At 39.2% G+C, this 21,080-nt stretch overlaps 1 protein-coding gene across 1 annotated transcript in view; it reads right to left on the bottom strand.

The window, feature by feature from the left end:
- The window catches only part of dock2 (dedicator of cytokinesis 2), a 102,203-nt gene that overhangs the window by 59,997 nt on the left and 21,126 nt on the right, over window positions 1-21,080 (bottom strand). Inside the window, exons 22-25 of the mRNA XM_015001292.2 lie at window positions 19,302-19,410; window positions 18,911-18,981; window positions 17,009-17,115; window positions 1,738-1,880 (exon numbers count right to left, since the gene is read on the bottom strand). Of these exons, the coding sequence (XP_014856778.2) occupies window positions 1,738-1,880; window positions 17,009-17,115; window positions 18,911-18,981; window positions 19,302-19,410 (430 nt within the window). The remainder of the gene's footprint in view (window positions 1-1,737; window positions 1,881-17,008; window positions 17,116-18,910; window positions 18,982-19,301; window positions 19,411-21,080) is intronic.

The following is a 21,080-nucleotide window of genomic DNA, read 5'->3' as shown; positions in this document are numbered from 1 at the left end:
CTTAGAGGCTAACAGTAAGAAGATTGACCAAATATTCTCCAAAATGACCAAAAGCTTGCATCAAAAAAGGAAGCTACTCCAAAACATGTACTTTACAAAGCACTGTAAAAGCTGCTCAAACTCAACTCTGCTGCTGTTCTTGCCCACTCTCCAAGCAGCACTAGTTATTCTCTAACAAGACAATTGTTTTTAGGTTTGTGGTTAAAAAAAAACCCCAGAAAGCTCTGCTAAGCCGTGTTTGTTTTCCTCTGTCAGTTTCCTTTGTTTTGTTTTCTTTTTTTTTTCCCCGACGCACATGCTAGCAATTAGCAAACCCAAGCAAAAGTGACACAAGCATCTGTCTTTCAAATAATTTTTTGCTTGTTTTTGTTTTTCTCTCTGGATATCTGTGCGGTTTGAGGACATTTGCAGTGTGACGATTTAATCAGGTACCACCCAAAGTGAGAAACAATGAACTGTGAGAAACAAAGAAAATGAGGGACAATCTCTCTGCTTGTGTTTATTCTCACATTTCTACCTGTTTTTTCCAACCCATGTTTTTTTAATGTTTTTTTTTAATCCAAACTCTGTTCACTAACAGCATGTGCATAGATTGTCTATTTAGACAGAAAAGACAAATGGACAGAGACATTTTTACTGACTTGTCACCGACAGGCCATTTTCATCTTCACTTTACAACTTTGCACCTCTTTTTTGTACTTTCCTGCAATTTTTGCTTTTTATAGTCACATCCAAGATATCATCATCAACTGCCCTTATTTATGAATCTCATCAAATTAACTCCACTCCAGTTCATTTATTACGTTTGCTCTCTTGATGCGTCTCTTCTCTTGACACATGCTTCATTAGCACATTCCAATAAATAGAGCCAAAAAAAAACATATCCTCACTTCAAAGTCTAGGCAGGCTGTCAGCCACTTGCACAGGCAATTAAAGAGCCCCTCATTGAGATGCTGGTGATGTATTTGTTTTGCATGGAAGTCTGCCTGTATGTTTATTTGAAGGTGTTCAGTTCAAGAGCTGACTTTGATTTGTCTCAAAATATCACATGCAAACATTTGCGAGACCGAATGATTTAATTGGTCAAGGCCAGCCGAAGTCTTCTTCCTGCACAACTAGTTGAAAAAAACAACAACAAAAAAACCCCAGACAGAACTGGCACAGAGAATATACATGTAAAAGTGAAATCGATCCACTGGTAAAAAAGGATGATGTGACAAATATCACAGAAACATCCAAATACCAGATAATATTTGCTAATATGTGAGTTTAAGGTTAAATCAGGAACACAGAGACACAGTTTGATCCTCGGCTATGTTCACTGATCTGCCTTTACGGTCAGCAGATAGAGGAGCTTTAATAACTGTGGCTGACAGCACACTTTTTTAATCTTATTTCTCATCTATTATTAAATTTAGGTCAGGACCACATACACTTTGGCTTTATTGCTGGTTGCTGTTGTGTAACCTGAGCACATCTCAAGTGACCGTTTAGGATGTTTGTACTCACTGACAACTAAAGGAAAAGCAGGAGGGACTTTGGCTTTCTCCAAACGGTTTCTCCAGAGACTCGTAGCATAAGCAACAGGACCAAACGCTTCCTGGCTGAGAGATTTTTATCTCTGCAGTTTAGCTGCATCTTTACTCTGCCAAGTTTTCAAACGGCTTTATGTTCGGAGCTGCCTAGTCCTGCTATGAGTGTCCGTTTCACAAACAAACTGTCCGCTGTGTAACTTACGGCATTCTTTCTGCTGATGACTTCCAGGATGTTGTTGAGAAGCTCCAAACTGTTTCTCCTCTCGTCGTGAGGGCCATCAGCCATGCTGGCCAGTGCACCACTCAGCTCCCGCAGCATCATGGGTAACAACACGTCCCGGCATTCTGCGAGAACACAAGCGCAAACGTTCAATGACGATTTTGCAATAAGCCAACAACTTGTGCGACACAAGTTCTCTGTTACTGGAGACAGATGGCAAAGGAGAATATTTAAAGGCAGAAACACAAGGCTGCATCGAAGCTGATTTCTCTCAGGAAAACTTTTCAAATACACAAAGCCATCATTTACATTCACTGCTGCTGCACCTGCAGAGGAAGGTGAAACCATAGTGGCATGAATAATGATGCCACTGGACTCTGAAGAGGAACATCAAATCTACCTCCAGACTCCACAATGGAGCTGTATCAATCAAAAGTATTAATGGTTCAATTCATGTCACAGTGGACATGAATTGCTCCTTTGTCAAATCCAAAGTCAACACATTAATCTCAATTGTCTAACAGGGTTTTCTTTCCTTGTCTCTTGGATTAATAACAGTTTTCACTCCTTCAGAGCAGAGGCACCACTTTGTTACTGTGCTCCCTGTTTTACTGGTTTTACTGTTTAGAAAAGTAGAAACAAGTGAGCAAGTAAAACAACAATTCAATGATTTTCATTTGAAGAATTGTGTCGTTTTTTTTTAAATTACAAATTCAGTGCGAGAAGGTATTGTCCATCATTAGAGAACATGATTAGTAATACACTATATATATATATATATATATATATATATATATATATATATATATATATATATGAGGAAAACTTAACATTGGAAACCCCAAATAGCACATTTAATATATAATAACACAACTGAGTAAGATATGGCTATTATTGTAAATGTGTGACAAATTAAATGACATAATTTACACCCAATACTGTCATGTTTCTGAAACTCTACTTGCCAACAAAATGCATGGCTGCTTGGACAATTTTTTTGTTAAAAGAATGTATTTCATTTGTTTTATTTACATTAAATTGTACGTTTCTCAGAAAACAAAATATAGACATTTTAACACAGAAAATTGCACTTCTCAGATTTATGCATATCTGAGGTCTGTTACCTTCTCATAATTTGGCTGATGTATTGATAGAACAGGTAATTTGTAAAAATGTGAAATTGGCCATTTACATCACATTAACAACATTTAGTGCAGAATGCTCTTCAATTACAGAGAAATAAAGTAATAATTAAAACATCTTTTTCATATGGTAAAGTGTCTAGATTTGACGGTAACAAAGGGAAAAACAGATGCTTCAGTTTTTGTATAACAAATTAAATTTGGTACGCTGGGCTGGTTTTGCTGTTTATTTTTGTTCCATGATTTGTTTTAATTTACACGTGCAACCTTTATCCACAGCTATGACATAGATTTTAGATTTTGATCTTTTTTGCCTTTGTTTGTTAGAGATTCTTTTTTTTTTCCAAATGAAAAATAAATAATGTTTGTCTTCCAGATGAGAGTTGCAGTCAGATGAACAAATGCATCAAAGTATGGATTAAGAGTTCACAAAGTAACTTTATCAGTATTAACGCCTTAAAACTGAAGTATCATCATCAAAAAAATCATGTGTTTTCAGCTCAGGCGTCACTTATGTTTAACAAGTTTAAAGTCTGAATTATGTTGAAAACATATTGCAAAAACTTTGAGCTTATAGTCTCCCAAAAGGTCTGAAAAAAGCTGCCCCATTTCCAGTAAGAGCTGCCTTCGTGCACTACAAGCTCACAGCAAACAAGAACTGCAGAGCTCGTTGCCAGTAGAAATGAGCGTAATGCTCCTTTAACAAGGCTATCCTTTTAATGTTTTTTGAAGTCAGCAGAACTAAAGCCCGTTACGAGCGAGTGTGAACGCAATCTGTCAGCAGAAAATATTTATTATCTGTTTACAAGTAGAAACGACATATATTCCCAATGTGTTTATGAATAACTGATCCCTCTCATAGCCCTGACCCCTCCCCTGCATGTCTTCCTTCTCCATCTTTCTGCTACTTCACATCATCCACCCCATGCCTCTTTCTGCAGCCTTAGGTAGACAGAGACCATTAAAAGCTCATTTGGGCTCATGCTCATTAGGCCCATTATTAACTGAGCAAAAGCCTTCATTGCCTGCTGCTGGACCCTCAACGCAAACTAATCTCAGCAACACAAAGTCATAAAAGCGAATCGCTAAGGGATCAGAAAATAGATGACTGACTGAAGACCTCCAAGACCTCAGATGGAACACTTTTAAATAAGTCGAGCAGAGACAGAAAAAAAATCTGATGTGTATCATTTTAAAACAACATAAAGGCACAACTAAATAACTAGAACCGCGAGCAACCCAGCAAATCCACACCAAATCCACCACGCCCCTCTCCACAAACTCTGTACATTTTTCAATTTAGACTGAAAAAATGTCTATAAAGTCCACATAAAACATGAACATTTCCATATTCAAATAAAGCATTTGAAAAATATTGTGTCTGTTTCAGCAAGATGAACAACTTGAACCATGTCACTCATTTCTATATGCAAAGGTGTTCCTCCTGGATGAGTAATTGTTGACAGCAGCTAATGCCTGAGATGCTACCAGCTGACTATTTACCTAGAAACCCTGCTAAATCTGGTTAATCCACCACGGCAGAAATTCATCTTTTGCCCTTCCAGATACAACACGGTGGGTTGTGCTTCATGCCACTGTTGTTTTGAGCTTAAGTATTAATCCGTCTGCCTTCAGGGGAGGATGTAACTCTGAATCTACGGACCTGCACGCTTTGTTCCACGGCGGCGAAAGTAAACCCGGCTTCACCTGTTTCAGTTACACTGACGTAACAATCAAACCCAGCTGTTACTTTTGGGGTGTTGTGATTAGAAGAGTGTGTGTGTGTGTGTGTGTGTGTGTGTGTGTGTGTGTGTGTGTGTGTGTGTGTGTGTATGAAGGCTGCAAACCAGGACCTCTAAATTTATACATTTTGTTCTTCAACATTTCAACTTGGCAAAAATTATTTGCAACAACTCATTTCGCAAACTTGAACGACTGATTGTTCAGCCGATTCAATTTCAATTTCAATTTCTAGTTGAAATTTTATCTTATCACAATCAAACAAGAATGTGTCCTCCGGTAATAGAAAACAAACCAAGGGCAGTAGATACAACATGTGATTCCACTTTAAACTTTCAACAGATAGCTTGGATTGTATTTATGCTCTTCTTGCTCCTACTCTGGTCACGAAAAAGTCAGCTTTAATTTGTTGTGCGCTGACAAACTGCTGAAATGACTAATAAAATAAAAATAAAAAATAACAAAAATAAAAGATGTGGCACAACAAAAATGTAGTAGCAGTGTACAAGGACTGCAGTGACCCATTTCTCATAAAACCACAGATTTCAAAGTTGATTAGCATAATGTTGGTTAATATTTATGCTTTACAATCATGCAGCCCTCACCTGCAGCAGAAACATTTTGCACCACTGTAATTTCTCTGTCCACAATCAGCTCCACAAAGAAAAGCGTTTTGACAGAGCCTATGTAGAATGCAAGTACTTGCATTTTTCATCAATCTAACAAGCGACGTTAATAACACTGATGAAACAGCCAAAACTTGTGGTAAGCTTGTTTGAACAATCAAAAGTATTTCCTTTAGTCCGCATCTGCTTGCAGTTCTAAATGTCACAGAACCAATCATTTATAAATGCTCTTTTAGTTTACTTATGTCGGGCATCCTTATTTGAGAGATTTGAGAGTCAAGAGCATAAATAATATTTGAGAATCTTATTAAGGCTCCTGAAATTATAAATATGTAAACATTTACATATTATAACTAGCAAATAAAGATCTATTTCTGACTGAAACAAGAAATACTTACACACTATGCTTTCAACCACCAGCTATGGGATTATTTCCTTCACAAAGTGGGGATAAACATACTATGAATGTCAAGTATTTTTAAATGGTTTCTTGTCTAACTCAGGTGGTTTACAATATGTTGTAAAATATAACATATTGTAAAAACATTTGCCACTTCTTTTGGAAAGGCTGCACACTGTATCTCCTGATCCCATAAACTTAAGCTGTACTTGCACAGGCCCACAGGCTACTAATTTGTAATGGTGCAAAGATGCAAAAAAGAGAGATTTCCTAAGAGTCTTAACCTGCGTAGAAAGGGGCGATAAAAGGGAAGAACCAGGATATGAAAAAGATTAAACATTCCATAGACACAGGTAGAAAGAATCCATACTGTCCATGTATTTATTTTACGCGGCTAACTTATTCATTTCTACAACTGCAAAACTGCTGGTTCTGTCTATGTCTCATGCAGAACCGAGACATAGAAAATGCCTCATTTCTACAGATGGTGTTTTTCTCTGCTGTGACCGGGTGAGAAAATGGTCCCCACCCTCAAGGTGCAACAAATGAACATGCACACCATTTACCACTTCAGCCACAGATTCTGACATCAATCCTTCCATTTTCTATTCCTGCTCAATCTTAAAGGGTCACAGGCTCGTCAGTGCAAGTCAGCAGCAGGCAATGATGAAGACCCAGAGTTCACTCTGGACAGGATGCTAGTCCATCACAGGGTAACACAGACACACAAGATGAAAAATATGAACACACACACAACGCAGAGCTGTTTTGTGCAGTCAGTTCAACCCAACAATGCATTTTTTGGGTTGTAGTTTCTGGACTGGAATACCACACAAAAGATATGCACTTACAGGGGAAACATCCAAACTCCACCAATAAAGACAATGGAAAGGATCTAAACATATGGACCTTCTTATTGCAAGGCGACAGTGCGAACAATTAGAATGCACTGGAACCCAGCTTGACGGAGCACATTCTAATATCCACCTATTTTCTATACCAGTTCAAATCCCGCGTGGTTTCATGGGGGCTCTCCAGCGCCCAGTGGTCGAAAGGTGGGATACATTCTGGACAGGTCATATATTTGTCTAATTAAATATATTTATAAACTTTTTAAAGAAAGCGTTGTGCTCCGTCTCTAACTGAAGTGAATGTTGGTTAATTCACTAATGCATGCGCTTTGAAACATTCCAGCACTTCTACATTCCTCTTGCCTGCGTGATTTACTTACATGTTGCAGGTCATTGCCTGTGGTGCAACAGCGCAATAAATCAATTCAGCCATGCTGTGGAAGAAAGCTTCGCCAACCTGCCCCGACAGATAAATGGAAATCAGGATCTTGCCTCAAACACAGGAATGAATTTTACTCGTTTCTGGCTTTCAATAAATTGTATCAGTGTGTTGTTTGTGGCAACACACCGGTGTGGATCTGCACAGATCACTGCACAATTAAGGGCATACACACAGGTGCGGATATGCAGGACAAAGCCTACACCAACAGAACCTTGTGGACTCATTTACATTCAAATCAAAATGTCTATTTTTTTTTTTTTTTCCAACCTTAAGCCCAGATGGTGATTATTAATTCCAGCGTATTGTGCCCGGTCTGAATCATTCTGTCTGTGTCTGATTTGGGTGCTTTGTTGCGATTTGATGTGTAAACGCTTGGATGTGTTTCTTGATGTGTGAACGCGCGGTTATGTGTTTGGGTTACCAAGTTTGAAATGGCAGACAGTCGCCGGCGTTGGCTTGTCGCCACACACAGAGAGGAGCTTTGATGGCTCAGGAGCCAGCTCATTGCTTCTCGCTTCCTTTTTTTTTTTTTTTTTTTCCCACCTTTTTTTCTGCCAAACACAATAATCTATAGCACGCAATAATGAGATGCAATCTCAGTTTCTAAGAGGTATGTAAATCAGACTTTCCCTCCTCTGTCTCTCCATCCCTGTCTCATCCCTCCTTTGGCTGTCGTTCTCTGCTGTCGGAAAGATAGAGTGATAGGGAAGATGATAATGAGGAGGTTCAGAGGCACGGCGACAAGTAAATCTTCTGAGTTGAAAGGGGGATGGGACCATGCCAAATGTCGTCTCGCTCTGCAATGACTAAATGTCTCTTTCATGTCACTGTGGGTGTTTCCTATCATCCATTCTCCCTCCATTTTTCATTTGTATTCCTCCCTCCTTTCTTACTTTTCCCCCTTGCACCGTCTTAAGGTGCCGCTCTGCATTTGAAGTCACACATTTCATCCGTTTGTGGACTTTGCCGACACTGACATGCATTATTTGTCAAAGGAAGAAAAGATGGCGTAGAATGTTAACGGAGGACATCATATTGTTTTGTGAAGGAACTGCCTAAAACTGCAAACAAGTCAATGACGTTAATACAAACTGGCAATGATGCTTTAAAGGACATTTTTTAACTGTATTTGCTGCTATGATGTTGATAAGACTAGGCAGACCAAACGGTGACAGCAGAATCGCATTCAATAGTGGCTTCAAAGGATGCTTTCTTGAATTAAACAGCTGTTCGTCATGACTCGCTGTCATGTTTTGCACATTATGCTGTTGCAAAGTTAGCGACAGAAAGGAGTGTGGTTCAGTAAACGAGAAGGCTCCGCGCTTGTTTTGTCACTTGTTTCTTTTACTATTCGTTTAGTCATTCATACAATACCTTGCAAAAAAATAAATAAAATAAAAAAATCATTGCCATTAAATCTTTTCACAGTTTGTCACTTGAGGACAACAAATGCAATGAGATGGCTAAACAAAACAATATGTACATTTTGCAAGTCCATACCTGTTAACTGTAAGAAAAGTGTGGAAAGTATGAATTCATGCATCTCCGGTCACCTTGAATCGGGACTTTTTACAACCACTGTGTGCTGAAACAAAGGCTGCAAGTATTTTAGGGACATTATAACTGCACCTTCTTTGAATTTCAGGACAATTCTTCTTTTTTCTTTTCTTTTTTTTTTTGCCTTTTTACTTTTGCAAAATATCTCCAAACTGGTCAGCTTAGATCAATAACACCCTTCAAATCTGAATTAGATAAGTTGTTCATTTAGGTCATTTTAACACAATAATATTCTTTAAAGCAACTACTTGTAGACATAGACATATTTTTTTTATGGTCTTGTCAGAAGGTGAACCTCTCCACTCAGCTCAGGTCTTTTGCTCCCTCTGACAGGTTTCCATCCATGATTGTTCTGTTTTCAGCTCCATCCATCTTCCCTTCAACATCCTGCTTTCCACTGAAGAGCAGCATCCCCTCAGCATTATCCACCCATCATTTCTGACTATAATGATAGTGTGTTGGGCTGGTATGAAGTGATCATTTTGACTCCACATGGTGTTTTGCATTTAGCTGAAAGGTTCAATTATGGTCTCGTGTGATTACTATTTTACACATTTTTTGTATATCTTACGCAGCTTGCAGCAAACTGCACACACTTCTTCTGACTTTCTTCAATTTCTCATAACTTTGTTTTAAAGATTTTCTGTAAAAGATCTGATTTTTTGAAGGAACAACTTGTTCTGTCAGCATATTCTGTGGATCTCTGCAGCTCCTCCATCTTTATCACGAGCCTCTGGCCTTTTTCTTTTTGTTTACTTATTTTTTCCCAGCCTGGCCTGTTAGCTTAGGTCTGTAGTTGTGTTACGCTCTCTTTTCGGCTAATTGATGGGAGAGAGCTCCGTAGTATTTTCTAAGCTTGGGATATTGCTCAATATAATACAACAACGCTTTAACTTTTCCACAAATGACCTCTGACCTATCTGGTGTGTTTTGGGGTCTTTTAGATCTTGTTTGTTCACAGGCCTTCATAGAACAGCTTTATTTGTATTAATACTTGAGAACTATATGTATTCTGTTGTGTGTCGCATGAAATCCCAATAAAATAAATGAAACAATTTAGTTGTACAATGTCAAAATGTAAAACAGTTTAATTATGGAGATTTTTTAGTTTTAATTTATTTTTTACCTGTTTTAGTGCAACTCCACCTTTTAATTGTTCAATCTATTAAATACCAACACTTTGATACCTTTTAATCTGTTAGCATAATTAGTTATTTTAACCTAGACCAAAGCGGGTTAGTAGTAGACGAATTCAATGTATCTAGCAAGTCAATGCCTTGGCAGATGAGTTGATTTATTCCACAACCAGAAAGCATTATGTCACAAAGCTGCTGGCTCTAGCTAAGCCTGTATCTGATCTTTCTTATCAAATCCAGCTTTGTGTGTGTTCTGATTGAATAACAGGGCAAGGCACTTATGCTCAAGCCCTAAATCTCTGCTCATGATATATTAGCGAAGTAGATCCAGTTTGTCTGTCATTGCTGCTGTTGGACAATAAGTGAGCATCCAATGGGACGTTTGGCTTTTAGCACTCTCTGTAACAATGCGTTCCTCTAAGCTGGGAAATTGATCTAAGACGGCTTCAGACCAAAACGGGAGCTCTGCGTAACTTTGCCTTCCATCTGTGTGTAACATTGACACATTTGCACATCTGTACCACATGAATTATATCCCCACGTCATGTCCCTCTGCTGTCCTTGTCTGCATTCAGTTTCCACTGAAATCGCCCCACAGGCTCAGGCAACGGGAATATAAATGAGACGGAAGGAAGGTGTGAGGCAGAGGCATTTCCCAAAATGATTAAACTCCCTTCACTTTACTCCATTAGTCTCATCCATCCCTCGTTTTGTCCGATCACATCCTCCCAAACTGAGGGCTCTACAGAGATTGAATGACAGCCACTACCTCTTCCACTCTCATTAACCTTCTAAGCCCATCAAGCCAAAGCTCCACAATAAGTGCAGCTATTTTGGGTCGGCTTGAGCAACATTTTAAAATCACATGCAGCAGATGGCTCGTCTGCTGTCAAACCACGGCATAAGACTTTTACAAATACGTCACTACTTGAACGTCATTTACGTTTATGGCCCTCTGGAGAATTCGCCATCACTCTTGATGCGCGTCTGTGCATAGCCTGAACCTTGCAGTGATACAGCAAATGCTAATATGTTGTCATTCTGCATTTACTACAAAAATAGGGAAGGGGAAAGAATGGAATGTCAACTAAATACAAGTCGGCTCATAAGCAGGAAAATGTGACAGAGCAGAGGGAAGTAATTTGCGACAGCCTGCAGGGACTGTAATTTGACGTCTGTGTTATGATTCCAGCTCTGATTTCGACTTACAAATGCACCATGATGCACAGAAGAGCTCTCTGACGAACAAGCAACCTGTTACATACGCTCCTGCCCACACGCTCACTGCTGCAGTTCAGAAGACAGATTTGAAATTACAGCTCAAGCTGCTGCGTTGATATGGCAAGTGCTAGAAATACATCACAGTAATTGCAAGACTCTTGAGGTGCCTTGCGTACACTTGCTAAGGTATAAGCTCAACCTTTATATGTAGCATATCACAACCATAATGTCCCTTGATAAAAAGTGAGCATTGAAGATTTATGTTTTTGTAGGCAGAACACACAAAGTTGCGAGGTTATTTTTGCACTTTTAGCTGTTTTAGAGCAAACAAGGAGCCTACGGTGACATATCAATATTGCTGATAGAGAAACTAGGCACAACTGTGAACTGTGAACACTCAGCGATGATTAAATCCTGAAAAATAATAACTCTACACTGCATCATTCACCCATATTCATCAAACACTTGTACACCTCTACTAAGTAATTAAATCAGGGGAAATACACATGCTGGTGTCAACAGTGTTCTGTGACGTGTGGCAGTAGAACAAAAGTAATTCAAGTAATGACTCTGCTGCCTTTTATACTAATTGATAAAAGATAAAAAATAAAAAAAATAAAAACATTTTAATGCAGCCAGGATCTAATTTTTCAGCAATGTGACATTATCATGATTCCCAAACGTGTTCATATCTCTTCAAATATTCCACTCATTCTGGAGGAAGTTGGAATCAAACATTTTGTTCTTTCCAACACACACATAACCTAATCTTTAGTTATGGCATGTCTATCGGTTTTGCACATACAGACTGAAATACTTTTTTTTATATGTCAATGTCATTTAAACCTAATAAGACACTTCAAGTAGTGCTGTAAATTTTAAATTGTCTGTAGCTTGGGGGCATTTTAAAGATATGACTATGCCTTGACTATGTTTGGAGTTGCTCTACTGCCAGAAGACCTTTGACCCCAGTCTCATGTCTTCAGTGTTCTCTAACAGGGTTTAACCTGCAATTGTCCCTTAGTTTGCTCTGTATATCTATGCCAACAGCATGATGCTGCCACTATCATGGAGAGCGATGGAGTACTGTGTTCAGGGAGAAATGAGTATCAATTTTTTTACCAAACTTTATATGAGTTTCTCTCATCTTGCCATTCATCTATTAAAGCCAGATTCGTGAAGCACATAACTACTTGTCCCATTGACAGATCTTCCCACTGGGGCTGTGGACCTGCAGCTCGATGAAAGTATCGATTGGCTGTTTAACTACTTATCTGACACTCTTACTCACCTAACTCAAACTGTCCATTTTCAGATTATTATTTGAAAAAAACAAAACAAAACAAAATAAAACAATGTAACCAATTTAAAGTCAGACACTGCCTTGTTTTTCTCTGTCAAAAAATATTATATCATACGCTGAAGGTATAATGAGGCAAAACATGTGACAGGTCAAATTGTGTGAATATCTTTAAGCCTCTCTCTGTCTTACTTTATGTTCAGTTTGTTTTCAACTGCTCATGTTTATACAACAAGGCAGATTGTAGTAGAAAAAAAAAAGACTGCGTGGACTGAATTTGACTCACTTTGTTCAGCGGAAAGGCTAAAAAAAACAACAACTGACTCATCCTTTGCATTTACTTCATGTCCTCCTTGATCTCTCGTTCTTTTTTTTTCACTTCATCAGAGTTGATGCTCTCAATCTGTCTCAGTGATTGCCTGATGAAATGATAATTTGCCCGAATTGAGCCATAATGCGCCTTGTGAATTTAATTTGGTCTCAAAGCCAGATTAACCCACATGACAGGATGCACATGTCTGTCGGCGCATGTGGACTGGCATGAGCATGTACATATTGAGCATGTCTGTGTGGAGATACACTATGTGCTTGCCAAGACTTTTAATCCCTGGAGCGTGTGCTGAATAAGTCCAATGAGCATTTCTGAGTGAGTGTGGGGCAAAGAGTCTAAATCTCTTCAAATACTGCCCCCGGATAAAACCGGTCATAATAAAGTCAAGCACAGGAGCAAATAACATTAATAAGATGGACAGAGGTATCAATATTTAAAACTGGAATTAAAGGGGGGAAATTGACTCATTCATGAATCCATATAGACATAAAAAATACTCTTGAACTTAACTACTAAGAAAAAAAAACAAGGAATGTCATATATAATTTTAAGATAATGCTACATATGTTATTCAGGGAGCTACACTACTCTGACTTTCACAGATGTCTAATCAGATCCACTCTTGTTCAGGATGCGTTTTATTTCCACACTTCACCTCTCACGAAACCTGCCGTTTGTTTGAGATTTTGCAAAAAGATGCGTGCAAGTCAGTTGGCAGGAAATGACACGCATAGAGAGAAAACACCTCTTGAACTTGTGCTGTAGCAGCACACAAGCGCAGGAAAAACAAACTTGTGCTGCTGAGTCAAATCTGAAGCAGCAACCGTTCCCCACTCAACACAGCATCCCCTTCCGCAGCGAGGGGAGTCAGTGGATTCGATATTTTTCCCTGAAGAGTGAGCTTGGCAGGTCTATTTGGACAGACAGGTGGGGATATTAAATATGCATTACTGTGCAGTGATAGGACACCAGGCCATTAGCTATTATAAATATGTAATTTAAGTCTGCTGCATACATTCTGTCTGCTGAACGAAGGGTCTGTGACTATACAAGCCCGCTGATTAGCATCCCAACACTAAAATGCATCTCAATTAGACTGAGTGTCAACCCTCATTTGGGAAAGCTGGGACTGAAATGGAAAAAGCAGATAGGTACAAAAAAAAAAAAAATGAAATTAGAGTAATGCACAAAAAAAAAAAAAAAATGCAGGAAATGCGACATGATATCAGCTGCTACCAACCGGCAAATTCCAGTCATGCCAATAGTTTTTATTTAGCCTGTTTTGAATGAAATATAATGAAATTGCACAAAAAACAGTTCGATCTACATCACAAATTAATTGATTTCAACTCATGAAACCTAAAATGTAACGTGTTGTGGTAAAAATGCACAGTTGGAGCCACACATTGTCATAAAGTAAATAAAAAAATGCAACAATTTTACCAGTATGTAATAATTTGCTTTTGTTAAATCCCAGAACAACATGAAAACAATAAGTATGGTACTTTTAAGTGTATATGACTTGGTATATATCTGTGTCATAAACATTGTTGATACATTAGCTAGGACTGTTTTTAATTTCAGACATTTCTGTCACTCGTGTACATCACATTTACAGTTAAAACCAGGGTTTTTTTATGTCTAAAAGACTCACCATCACTAAATCAGACTAATTATTTCTCATTCTAGCTCAGCTTACACTCATAAAATGAGAGTATTTATGAGATTTAGAAAAGGTATGCGAAGGCTCTCTCATATTTATCACATTAGAACCTATTCAAAACTCAAAGTTTAAATGGTATTTGTAGCTGAAAGTATGAACTTACAACTAAAACGCCTTTCTTTTTTTCTCGTTGCATTATGTTTCTTGTATCCTTTATTTCTTTTTGATTAATCTGTAATCTACCTCTCACATTTTGCTCATCTGCCTGGCCCACTGGCTCTCCATTCCTCATTTTGTTTTGTTGTTCTGCAAATCCATTTACCCCACCCTTCCCTTCACTGCTTTATCACATCTAATCTGTCGTTCACCAGGTTTTGCTTGAATATTAACAAGCATTGCAGTATCTGAACAGATACTGTGTCGGAGATACTTTAATATCTGCTAGCCGAGATTGATGTGCTCTTTGATAGCTTCATGGACAGTTTGGTGCAGATTTTTGTTTTCCTTGTTCTGTATATCCTTTCTCTGCCTTTTTCTTTCTCCCTCTGTTTTCAGTGACAGAGTATAAGTCAGAGCATTTTGTCAGCAAGCCAGAGGGCTGCACCCCTGGAGAATCAATCATCTGAGCCACGATCAATACCAAAGAACCATATTCTGGGCCCATGTTAGCTACAAATTTGGGTTGCAGCGACAGTCTAGCAAAAATCCTCAGTGCAGCTGCACCTTAACCACCACTGCGAAAACAATGAGATGCAGTCATGGACAAAGCAAGAACAGCTAATCAGATTTTCTATGAATCCGTCTTGCACAGGCCAGGTTCTGTTTGAAGCCACGTCTGTCGACCGCAACCCTTTAGAGTCTACAAAAGAAGTCAAATTATCGTTCCAATTATTGTGTACACAACATCACAGCATTTGATCGATGTCATCCATCATTATTTGGACCTCAGTGGGGAAAACAACAATTTATCAGCTCGGTACAAGAAAATTAAATGGCTTTAACAGGTCTAAAAGGAGGCTGTGAGGGAGAGGAGGGAATCACTGATGCATGGCAGGCTTTAAAGGTTTGGAATCAATGAGAAAAAATCTCTTGTAAATGTGTTAAAATAAGGTAGTTGTAGTCTAAAATCAGACAGGTTTAGAAAAGTCGAAACGAAAGGCTCTGGAAACACGTCCTACCCTGTGTGTTTTTTTTTGTTTTTTTTTAACAATCAATAGATGATACACCTCCCTTAACAGAGAGATAGATTAGATTGATATTCTATTAACACATATGTATTAGACTGGTCCACGTTTCAAAAGTCCACACAGGAGTTTAGAATCGATACAACATGAAGAAATCGTTCCGTTAGAAGCCACTGATGCCTTTTAAATCTCTGCTCAGGTCTGTTATTTTTAACCTCCAGACAGGTTAATCACAGGTAGAGACATTTACCATCAGTCGAAGGTCAACATTAACAGTGCCACTTGGACTGATTGTAATAAGATGGCATCTAACTGGGCCCGTTGCTCTGATTGTGATACGGCTGTGGGTGAACCTTATAGGCCTAAACTCGTATGTTAGAATATAAACATCCAACATCTGTGGTCTGGATGTAAAAACTGATGGTGAGGAAGGACGGGTTTAGGTTGGTTTAACTGTAACTGTAGGTGGAGAAAATATGACTTAAATAAATTGAACTGCAATAAAAATATATGGATTTAGATGGTTAATGTTGATGCAGTGAAAATTGGGAGAATTAAAAAAAAAAAAGATAGTTCAGATTTCTTTCCATCAAAATAAACATGCATGTCGCTATAGTAATAAAATATATATTTATTATGCTATCTTTCTATTTTAGGGCTTCATGGTTTCTGGTTTTTGTTCGAGATCTCTCAAGACTAAAGCATCTAAAACAGATGTTTTAGGTAATGTTGGGGTTTTCTTTCAAAGGGGCAGGAATTTGGTTCAAATGTCCCCTAGGTTTCTTATTAAATCAGAAAGAAAAAATTCATTAAAGCACAGTCAGTCGGCTCATTTATGACACGTAAATGGTTCAAGGTAAGAATTGCTTTGACGCATTTTGCTATTACGAAAAATTAAAGACCTGATTTAACCCGTCAAAAACTGATCAGAGTCAATCCGAGGAAAACGCTGTGATCAGCTTCCAGAGTATTCACATCTAATGTCAAGAGCACAAAACAGCAACAAACCCCAAACTGTCTTTCCTTAATAACCAAACATATGAAACACATATAAGTCAACATGAAAATCTGGATGTGAGGGGAATTTAAATGAGCAATTGTTTTATCACAGAGAAGTTAAATATTTAACCTGATTATAATGATGATTAAATCTGCTCATCTAAGTATCCTAGAGTTGAACATGAGTCCATTTCTCTGTCTAAAGCGCAGATGAATTTGGGTCATGCAAGCCATAAAGCAATACTGTACGAAAAGTATGGCTCAATTTTGAGCTATGAATTAGCTCAAAGTGCTCATCCTCCTTTACGTACGATGCTTGACTGAGTAGTCCCCCAATAAAATGGAACATTAAGCCTTCAGAATAACCACGATGAAGACGTTGTTTCAGAATTAAAAACATTTTTACTGGCCATAAAGCGGAGCAGGGACACTTCTGAACTGCTCTGTTGGAAATAATGATAACGTTTCACAGACCTTTTCTTGTAATTTCATAAATAATGCCACGAGGAATAAACAGATTTCCTGGGAATTTAAATCAGAATCAGCTAACATTTTTCTGACATGAAGCAAGTTTGTGTCTGGTTCTCCACGCAGGGTCAGGCCTGCTGTCGTTTAACGACGAGCTGCTCAGGCGACAACAACCCGAAACAACGAGACGCACCTTGTTTCTGGAAGAGCTGGCTGCTGACGATTTCAGTCATGGAGGAAACCTTCTGTTTCTGGAGCTTTTCAGGTGGGATGCAGGAGTAAAAGTCGTGCAGCAGTTTGCTGAGGGAAGAAAGCAACGGATGACAGGAGAATTAATTACATGTGGAAACAGCAACACATGTTTGTTTTCCTGGAAATATCTGGTGCAAACAATTCGCATTTGTTTCATCGCATTTCATTTTTGTCTAAGTAGTCTGGCCACACTTTGCCCATGTTCAAAGCTAAGATCAGCATTTTAATCACCTTGTTAATATTTCCAGCTTCAGTCATCTGACCTGAAAGGTTAAAAAAACACGAACCCACTTAAAGGAAACACTTGTAGAACATAGAAAACACGAACCAGAACCACGAGGCGAGCGGCGTTTGCCGCATAAAAACAAATGAGCCGGAGCGTGCGCGCTCATTAATGAAGCCAACGCCTCTTATTCAATTTCTCAATAATTAAACAAGTTAAGCAGCCTGGTTGGTCGCCGTGACGCTACTTGGAAAAGACTGAACACTCAGGCCACAGCAAAACGTCTGTCGCTTCTCTTTCTCTCCGTTTTTCCCCCGTTCCTCTCATCTTTTGCCAGCCGACATGGTATAACTTTTATTAACAGTGTGAAATAATAAAGCACACACCCTTCGTGACAGAAAGGTTTGTGTGCTGTTATGATGTGCGTAAGCCGATGTGGGCACATGCTGAGGCACAGACGGCCATCTGAGACTTATCAGGCCCACTAATAATCTGAGCCGAATCTAATTAAAATCTGAAATGCCAAGCAAAGGACAATAAAACACGGGCACAGATGACAAAATATGTGCAAGCAGCACGACACGGATCAGACTGCAGCTAAGTTTACAACGTGCAGGATCTATAGAGGATATAAGAACGCTTTGATGTCCACCTCCTGCACTGTGACTGTAATTCAAACAGTTTGCTTGCGGAAAATGCTTGAGGGCAAATCTTATCAAAAATGCAGCGGGGACCTTACTTTCAAGTTCAGATGGCTCTGATAGGTTTGTGAATGAGAGCGTAAGGAAGTAAGAAAGAAAAAAAAAAAGAAAAGAGGATTTATGTACAGAAGAAGGAAAGGGAAAAATGAATGACAGAATATAAGGACGGATGTCCCGACTTTCAACTTTACACCTCGGTATCTTTGAAATATTGTGTACGGCTGTGAGTCAGGTGGTAAAAATAAAAATACTGAAGCTATAAGAGATAAACAGGTGGCTGCAGATAATGCACAACCAATAAAAAGGACACACACAGGTCAGAGAAAGGTGAAATGAGGAAATTAGAAGGACAAAAAGCTTCAAAATGCTACGCAGATAGTTCTGAAAACATCAGTTAATATCTTATTTCTGCAACGTAAAAAGGTCATCCCGAGAAAATGGATCTATTAGTTGTTGCGCCGCCACAAGATGAATGAAGAGATGCTTAAAAAATATGAAGCTGAAAACAGCATAAGAAGTGAAGGGGAGTTGGGCAAACATGTCATTTTGTGGATAAAAAGTACAATAAATGTTTGATTCTGGCTCAAGGAGAGGTCAAGTGAGGCCACTCCAAGTCATCCAGCTTTTTACGAGACAAAAGAAAAATAAAAGTGTAAAGTTGCAAAGGCCACTCGGAAAGGGCAGCACAGCAGTTGAGAGTGTCTGTCCTTGTTTCTGCATCAGTTTGATGAGATTTATATCTCCTGGTTAAAAGGGGTAAAGCTTAAGCACTGAGAGGTGTGTGGGTGAATGAGGCGAGCAGAGGTCAGTGAACAAAACCAAGAGAAATCTAACAGCTCTCACGCGTCCCATTCGTCTGCACACCTCAACGACACTTGTACGTTTTTTTTTTTTTTTTTTTGCTTTTTGTCTTGCTCACCTGAGGAGTTTTGCGTCGAAAACTTTCTCGACGTCATGCAGTACTGTTGGCAGGTACTTCAGAGCGGCAACCTGATGACACACACGTACCAAAACACGTTAGAATCACTGGTTTGCCCCCTGCGGAAGGTGACTTTGTCATCAAACAGGCTCGTTTCGCATTTAAAAATGGATCCATCTCATTTCCCCGCCACGCTGCTTTGTGCCTGGATCTGTTTCAATATCTTGATGCAAGTAGTCAGAAGGGGAACGACTTGAAGCATTTGAGCACCGATGTTGTCAAACTCAGAAAAGACCAGGAGGGGGGCGGGGGGAAGAAAAGATGACACAATGACAGACAGGAAACGCAGCAAAAGTGAAGGAGACAGAAAAGTTTGAAGACGTGTAATTACCCTGAGCAGGAGCGTGGTGGTGTAGTCGGTTCTCATCAAGTTATTGATGGACTCAAAAAGCCTCCTCAGCGAGTCCTCAAACTCAGCCTGCTCCTTCCCCTCGTAGAGCCTGAGAAGACAGGAGAGAGTGTATGGAAATGCAAAAAAGAAAAAAAAGTCTTCCACGAAAACCTTGATAAAACTTTATCTGTCACAAGGGGAGAGGGCATGGTTAGAGTACCAACCTTTTTTAAAAGGCAAGGATAAGGCAAAACAACAGGTGTGCCAAATATTTATTGAAACTGAATCTGGAAGGAAAGACAAACATACAGAGAAAATAGAAGGAGCCTTATCTGTATTCTAACGCCACAAATGTACGCTCACAGAAGACTGTCCAAATTCTTTGCTTCTTCTATAAAGTGCAAATTATCTCACCATCACGGCTTTTATTCTGTAACCTAAATTGAATCCAGATGGTGATAACAATCAGCGGAGCCAGAGCTACCTCGATAACGACGGCAATCAGGCGCTGAAATCACACCTAAAGTCTTGAGTTTGGGTGCAAAGACAATATCGGAGTCAGACCGCCTGGGTAATTATACAGCAAAGCAACACGTGTAATTCGGCGCGTTACATTTCACAACGGGGAGGCACGAACGCTATTATGCTAACAAGACATTATGCTGCCAAGGTAAAAGGTAAATATTTATAGGCACCGACCGCTGCGTTGACAACAACCATTAACGTAAGAAACTGGGTTATCTTTGTCGCTGCCATTTACAATCTGCTTAAAGAGCCATTCCGGTCATGATCTATTAAATTTCTCCTCCACCAACTCTTAGCAAGTCTTACTCTAATCTATCTCTCCATCCCTCCTGCTCCTCACTCTCTTTGTGTGACTCAGTTGTGCTACGCATTTGTTAATTATAATTGTGAGAGCTGGAGGGATGGATTAGTGGCTCACAGTGAATTTAGCATGTGGGGGGGGAGGAGAGTGAGATTAAGCGGTAATGCACAGAGGTATTATCACTGGGCTCTTTGCAGAATATAGTTATGATTACAGAAGCATTGTCCTGTTTAATCCATGAACTCTATCTGTGTTTAACGGGGTGCTTAGAGAGATATCCGGTTGTATCAGGGTCAGTGTTTGTGTTATCGCACTCGGCTGTGGACTAACACCACGCGCGTTCACTGTCGGCTAAAAGCGGCTGCGTCTTGGAGAAAATAACCTTTGTCTAATTAAAAATATGCTTGTGGAAGCACGAAAATCCAAAAAAGGAACAAGGTGACTGTCAGGTTCGATTTGGCGAATTAACACCCGGCGCATTTGGTCTCGAAATGCACATCTCTGATATAAACACAAAAGAGAGTGATGACCTACATGACTGAAAACAGTATTCCTACATGTCTGTGGGAAGGAAAGAAGGGATGAATGAAGGAAGGAAAAATGGACAGATAGACAGGCAGACAAATGTGGAAAACAAATGAATAGACAGATAATGGAGGGGCGATGGGACAACACAGGTGGACTGATATATGGATAAAGCCTGAGGCAGTTTTTTCTATGAGCCAACAGGGCAGTTGCCCAGGGCGGCATTAGCAAGGGGAATAAAACAAGTGACTGATCTTGTAGTTGCACCATGAACAAGTTTTCTTCGCTTTTATGTGTGAGCAGTTATAACAAATGACTAACTAATGACTAGTTTGTTGATGATGAAGCTTTACATATAGTCTATATAGTTACTAGAAAATAAACAAAACATAGAATAAATAAAATAAAAGCACAGAAAGTAAATAGAA

This window comes from Poecilia mexicana, unplaced genomic scaffold, assembly GCF_051168715.1.
Source record: "Poecilia mexicana isolate PSO_F unplaced genomic scaffold, ASM5116871v1 scaffold_10, whole genome shotgun sequence".
In the NCBI taxonomy this organism is placed as follows: Eukaryota; Metazoa; Chordata; class Actinopteri; order Cyprinodontiformes; family Poeciliidae; genus Poecilia; species Poecilia mexicana.
The sequence above is the reverse complement of the archived record's forward strand: the minus strand, read 5'-3'. Positions and strand labels throughout refer to the sequence as shown.